The following is a 7094-nucleotide window of genomic DNA, read 5'->3' on the forward strand; positions in this document are numbered from 1 at the left end:
ATTCAGCTGCTTTTAGTGACCAGAACCAAAATTTCTAAAATCTCAGCCCAGTGTGTCTTTCCTTTCCTAATTCAGAGTTAATATAGGAAGACACAGTAGCAGGATTGACTTGGATCCAGTGAGAAGCCAGCATGACTCAGAAATCAGAAATCATGGACCAGGAACGAGTGTGATGTCAGACTTGACAGAGTAGTGTGACCTCTGCTTTCTCTTCCCTCAAGCTGTCCAGCACTCAAGCTCTTGCTACATTTTCAGAGAGAGTGGGAGATTCGTATCAACAATCTTAAGAAAAAGAACACTTATCAACAATTGGTTAAGCTAGTTGTACAGAGGCCACCCAATTAAGCTAAGAGGTATCACTAGCTGTCTGCCCAGCCTGAGATCCCACTAATCTACCAGCTGTGTCTCATGAAAACTTCTCCCTGCATTTGCTGTATTTCCAGAAGGGCTTCAGGAAATATGAGATAAGTCCCCCTGGGTCATGCCAGATCAAGCAAGCTTTTACAGGAATCTGTCTCTCTCTCTCTCAGGGCCTCCCACTAATTACTGACCAAATGGTGAACTTCAGTGTGGCATGGTAGAACCTGCCTGTTTGATTATTTATTTATCTAAACTTCTGGTCTCTTAAGGCTGACATTATTTTCTTAGGTGAAACACAGAGAGTGGCTTTCAAAACCTTTTTTTTTTTTTAGAGAATGTCTCTGGGAAAGGACCGGCACTCCATAAATTCTGAGCAGGATTGAAATGTTTCATTTAAAGCAGTTGTTAGAATGAGGGACAAAGAGAGGCAAAGGCAGAGTGAAAGAGGGAGTGGTGTGGCCCCAGAAAGTGGTTGCTCTGTGGCCGTCGGGGAATAGAGAGTGTAAAAAGCTTCTTGCACACATTGCCTCATCTATAAAACCCAGAACTACTTGGCATCTCTCTAAGTAACAAATGGATCTAAGGGCTGGAGAGAAGTGCTGTTGGCAGGAAATAGTCTCCAGGGCTATATGCATTGCAGACTGTGCATTTCTCTATAGTGCATAGATCACAGATTACAAAGCTGTGTTCACATGCCTTTTGTACCTAAGGACTACACTTTGCAGGTTTTAGTTTGTTTCATGATCACAATTTCTGGGGGTGAGAGAATAAATATGGATAGTTGAGATAAAGAAAAACTGCAGATTTTGCTTTTGAGATGCAGGGAAGAGGAAAGAGGTGTGAAGAAATATTAAGAGGAACAAGATAGAGAAGATAAAGGTGTTCAGCCTTGGGAAGGCTCCTCTCTCAACTTTCAGGACTTTCGTTTTAAATGAAAACCTGTGTTCTATACAATTTAAAATTGATCTGTAGGTTGGATCCCTCCTTCAGCCTCTGCGTGTTTGAAACTCAAAGCATGCGCCCGTACACAGCAGAGTACAATGCAAGATTCCTACACTCTAGCTGATTTGTTTTTTTTATCCCAAATCGAGTTCTACCAGACTACTGAATTCATAGGTGAGCTAACAAATCTTCCAGAAGAAGGGACCTGAGAAGAGCCTGAGTTAAATTTTAAGTGTCTGGTTTGTCCCAGAGAATCCATTGCTCTGCTTTGTCTCTCCCTTTGAAACATGCAGGCAGCAGATTAACTCAGTGCCACAGAAACTGTCTACAAAACAGAACATTGCCATTTCTTGTCCTGCCGGTTAGCAAAAGTAAATTGACTTCCGAGTCTCCTGCTGACTACCTATTGACTATCTCTTGACCCTGGCCCCACCCAGATACCAAAACAACAAACAAGCAAACAAACCCTTACCTGTTTAAAAGACAGGAACAACAAGCAAAACTTCAAAATCCTCTTTTCTCAATCCTGATATCCACTAGAATTCAAAAAACCATCCTAGGTTGTAATTTCTGACAAGGTTTACTTGAGAGTGAAAAGGACGCTTAATAGTGGATATGACATTAAAGGCACTCAAAACTTTTGATCCCAATCTTTGAGTCATTAACATTGTTTACACCAGTTGTGCTTTCTGAGTAAATGGAACACTTTATTGTTATTTGATTTTAGTTACTCTTATAGCTGCCATTGTGAAGTTTTTGAAATTTTAATTGCTCTATAGCATCTTAGTGGATTCTTTATAGTCTTGAAAATATTTAGGATCCCGTCCCAGGCATAAAAATAAACTGCTCAAAACCTTTTGTCAAGTTTATGCTCGAAGCTATTGTATCCTTTGGGTTATTTTCAGAGGCACGGTTTTTAGGCATTTCTTTCTAACGCTGTTGAATTTCTGAGCCTTAAATATGTCAACGACCATCTGTAGCTCTACTCCAAATATCCTTCCCAGTTGGGGTTGTAATACTCATCTCCCACATTCAGGACCTCGGCTAACTCCTCTCAACCCTTTGCCTGGTCTGGGGCAGGCTAAATTACAAAGAACAGGCTGAACCTTTATTTTAACCTGGTCTTTTTTTGCCAGAAAAAGTAATATAGCAATGACAGTAATGCATCTCATGTTTTAGTAACAATGGTTTACCCCAGGAAGCATTAACGTCACTGTGTACCTTAGCAGCTACTTTTCCTTGCATTTTATAATTCCCCTTCCCCATGCCCCGGCCCCGCCCGTGGGCAGCATCCCAAAGCCGCCTCGCTGACGTTGGTTAGGGTAGAGACGCTCTCCGTAAAGGCTGTCCAAGCCTTCTTCTCCTTTCATTAGCGGTGTAATCCTGTGTTCCCGCCGGAGCCTGGCACGGAAGTGTAATCTTCCCGCGGGGGCCCTCCTGTAGTCTCGCCTACCTGAGAGCTGAGACTAAATGAAATATAAAATATTCACGATAAGAGGAAACAAAGGATGCTACCTCCAGGACGGCTACTGTGCCTGAGGCTAGGCTCTGTCTCAGTCATCCCAGGACCTCTCCGTCTGGCCCCACCCTCGCCCCTCCATGGGATCCACAAGTTGAATCGCAGCTCTCTAGGGTGAATTTCCCTGGCCGGGAGCCAGACTCTGCACCGCCGCCCCGTTCCCCCCCTGCTGGGGAGCGCAGAATGACCACCAGGAGGCCAGGAACAAAACGCTTAAATGTTGCATTTATTAAGGAAATGTTAAATAAGAAAAAAACCAAAAAGTCAAAACGGTGTCACGGATGTCAAGAGCACTTTTGTGGCGTAAACCGTGCAGTCACGAGCTACGAGTTCTATTCTGGGTCTTTGTATCAGGGCCAGCAGGAACGCTAGACACCTCCCAAAAGACCCAGTGGGAAATGCACTAAAAGAAACAACTCACCCCCCTCAAAGTCGCAGGCTCCCCTCCCCCCACCCCTTCTCCCACAATGACAAAACTTTAACCCCTCAGGCAGGCAAACAGGCCACTGGGGCAGAAAAAGACTTATCAAATATTTGTATTCAAGCAAACAAACACAAAACCTCTTAAAACGGCACGTTACAATCAAAGGTATTTATCGCCTCTCCCCTCCAGGGCTGGTGGGGAGCAGGAGAAGAGTGGGAGCACACCCGGACACGGATTTGTGAGACCCCATGATGTCTGCTGCGTGGCTTTTAACAGGTCACTTTTCCGGTCACAAGGCGATCAGTGCCGCTGGGTCTCTCCCCTGCCCTCCCTCTCCACTTGCCCCCAGAGCTTGGCCCACCTGCGGGTGGAGAAGGGCCTTCGCCCCGTCGTTCTCCCCGCATTCCAAGTAAGTAGCAGCTTCCAAAGTTCTGCGCCCTAATCGCCTTCTTCTTGCCACTTTCTGCTGAGTCCAGAAGTCCGGGCGCTCTCCTCCGACTGCCAGGCATGAGGACTTTCAGAGGGCGAGGGAGAAACCGGTCACTTCTTTCCGAAAGGCCGAAGTCGAGAGAAATAATTGACTCCGACAGGTTTGCTTCGCCCAGTCTCTGACAGTGAGGGGCACAGCCGGGCTAGCAAAGTGGGCAGGCGTGGGAGCGGTTGCCGCGGGGGCGGAGGGCGGGTCAGTAGGGCCCCACGACCACTGCCTCCACCTCCTTAGACGGTCTCCGGTCCTTCACGAGGAAGTTGATCATGCCCTCGGACTTGATCAGCAGATTGCAGCCGAGGAAGAAGATGCCGAAGACCACGGTGAGTGAGAGCACGCACATAACGGCGATCTGCACCACGCGCATTATGTACAGGCTGCGCTCGTCCGGGCCTCCCTCCGCGAAGCCGTCGTCGGTCACCACGGACGCCTGGGTGCAGCAGCGCACGGCTCGCTCCAGCGCCTCGCTGCTGTTAGCCAGGAACAGGCCCGCCACGTCGGTCTGGTTGCCCAGGGCCGGATTCATCACAGGAGCCGGCGGGCGCCGCGAGCGGCGCGGGTCCGAGGGGTGGGAAGGCGGCGGCGCTGGAGGAACAGGTGCCGAGCTGAGCGCTCACTCGCAGACTAGCGCTTGCGAGGGCTCCTAGCTCTGCTTTCGAAAGTCCCTGGGCCGTGGGAGTTTCCCAGAAGCCTCTCCGACGCGCGCAGCAGCTAGGCTCTTCTAAAGCCGTCCGCTCCAGCCCGGGCGGTGCTCGTTCCCGGCGCTCGCTCGACTGTGGGCTGCTGGAACTTGGCGGGGCTGGACCAGCCCGGCCGTGGGAGGTGCGGGCAGCGGCGGCTGCAGCGGCGGGGCGGCTGCACTGAGTAAACAGCGGCCCCTTCCGGCCGCACCGCCGCGCTGCGCGCTACTCTTGGGCGGTGGAGGAAGCAAAGGGGCGAACCTGATCTTGCTTTTTATTGCTTTCTTCTTTTGCAAACTCCGAAGGCCAGGCAGAGGTCATCGTACTCTTCTAGCTTGATGGATGATTAAAAGAGTTTGGCGGGGGAGGGTGCGGTCAGCTGAAAGTTTCAGAGGAACTGGGACACACCAGCTCTGCGTGTCCTCTGCCGGCTGCCCCCCTGACCTCTGGGCTGATGGAAAGTGGCGATGAATCCCAGGTGCCAGATGGTGCCAGCTGAGGCCACCCGCCCACCGCCTGTGCTTGACTCCGTCTCGCCTGCGTTGGATTTCTGGTGGAGTGGAGGTGATCTGAGAATGTTTCTTACAAAGTAATGAATTTAGAAAGACAGAAAGGCATGGAAGAAGGAAGGAAGGAAGGAAAGAAAAAAAAGGAAGGGAGGGAGAAAAAAGAGCTCTACACTCAACTTCCTTTACAAAAGCGATTGGGAGACAGAGCAAGGCAGATTTTATCATGAGGTCTGAGGCCAAGGAAAGGGGGTTAGAGGAAGGAGGAGTTCTTCTGTGGCCCTTGGGTGGAGGTGGTTGCCGGGAGCAGGGTCACCTCTCTGGTAAAGGAGGTGAACAGAGTGACCACTTGCTTGTAATTTTAATTGCAGATGAATTTTTGGATGTGCTTCCAGCATTTTGTCCATTGGCAGTAAATCAGTTGTTTAAAGGAATTGCTCATCAACATCCATCACCTAAAACGCTGGCCAAATGCTGGGAGCCCTCCCCATTTTCCATAAGCTGATGCATTTCACCCTTAGTCATTTAAACTAAACACAGATGTTTGTATGGGCCTGATTGACGCTTCAGCCATTGTGATTTTGCTGTAGGTTCCCCAAATTTTATAAACCTGTAGATTCAGTTTCTTAACTCTGAAAGAATACTGCATGATCCCGCGCCCCCTTTTCTATTTTCTTTTCCCTCCCTCCTTTTCCCCATTACTCCCTGCCTTCCTCCCTCTTTCTTTCAGCTGTAACAGCTGGAAACCAGTAACTTGAGCTTTCAATAGAATACATTTATTTTCTATTAAATGTTCTCACCACAAAGAACTGATAAAAATTTGAGATAATGGGTACGCTAATTACTCTGATTTGACCATTCCACAATGTATATGTGTATCAAAATATCACTTTGTACCTCATAAATATGTACAATTGTTTGTCAATTAAAAATAAAACTGAAAAGCAGCTGTCTTGCCATTTTCAACTCTAAATTTCATTCTGTTTGCTTGGTAAATCCTCTTATTTCTGTTTCTTAAAACGTTATTTATTCCATCTTCAGAGTGTTCCTTAAATGTTTTGCACTGCTTCATGACTATAATAAAATAGAATGAAATGCCTTCTGGTTGAGTTTTCAATTTTTTGATGTTTATTGTATATCAGCTGCAATAAGTTTGATTTTTTAGAATAGCTATTATTATTTTGAGGGGGGTGTTTAACAGCTGAAAACTCAGGCTTGGGCTTCTACCACAATTCACTGGCTTATTGTTCTAGTTTCCCATAATTTAATTAGAACTGAAGAATGCCTCACTCTCAACAATTTCTTCTTTGAACAAATTTATTAATAATTGATCAGTAAGAATTTACTTAAATCTCATCATACAATCAGTCTATCTTAGTTAATGTGGGAAGTTCTTAAGAATAATAAAACATAATGTATACGTGGAAAATCTTACAACAAACTTAAGGCAATATAACGTAATCCTGAAATGAATGGTAGAGAAAAGTAATAGAAATTTAGAAAAGTAAAAGGTCAGAGAATAGAGGCCCACCTCCAGGGATCAAGTTGTACAGAATTGTGTGTGCAATTGAAGTTAGGTGTAAGCAAAAGGAGAGGGAGTAGCCCCTTCTTTATGTGACAAAAACCAAGAGTTAGTTTATAGTACATTTGTAAGGTCCAATATGGCAGGATGCTAAAAATGTTAGTTGAATCATTATCAGAATTTGAGTGTATTTATTGCTATTAAGGGTATTGCTGTTTTAGTCAGGTCAGTGTCAAAATAATCAAACCTTGGAGTCCAGGAGAGGTTTTATATTTAATCAAATCTTTGCGTGGGAAAGCACACTATTAAAAGACATAAAGTAACGCTATGACTTTGTTTCTTTTCTCTCAGGTTTAAGGACTAATCAGTCACAAAATTGTTGACAAGGTAATAGGTATTTCCCCCATCAGCTAGTTCAGCTCTCTGGTTTTGTTCAAGACAATCTTGGGATTGTTTCCCTTATTTTCCCTCCACTCTGATTTGGTTTAATAAAATTACTTAGCACATTTAGATGGAAATTAATTATAAACTTAGTCATACAAAAATCATGTTTATTATTCATTCATTAATTGACTTAATCTCTGTTGCTGGAGAAACCTTTATTTATCTTTTACAGAATCCCTTTTATTTATCTTTTCCTTTTGTATTTTCAGT

General features: G+C 45.6%; 1 protein-coding gene and 1 pseudogene across 1 annotated transcript; both read right to left on the reverse strand.

Moving 5' to 3' along the window:
• The window catches only part of LOC112635833, a 50304-nt pseudogene extending 46550 nt beyond the window's left edge, over nt 1-3754 (reverse strand).
• Nucleotides 3029-4495, reverse strand: RPRM (reprimo, TP53 dependent G2 arrest mediator homolog). Its single transcript, XM_025404903.1, has one exon. It carries the CDS (start codon nt 4256-4258, stop codon nt 3929-3931), a length of 330 nt encoding a protein of 109 aa, XP_025260688.1. The 5' UTR covers nt 4259-4495; the 3' UTR covers nt 3029-3928.
• Nucleotides 4496-7094: the final 2599 nt, after the last annotated feature.

The sequence above is a fragment of the Theropithecus gelada genome, chromosome 12, assembly GCF_003255815.1.
Source record: "Theropithecus gelada isolate Dixy chromosome 12, Tgel_1.0, whole genome shotgun sequence".
NCBI lineage: Eukaryota > Metazoa > Chordata > Mammalia > Primates > Cercopithecidae > Theropithecus > Theropithecus gelada.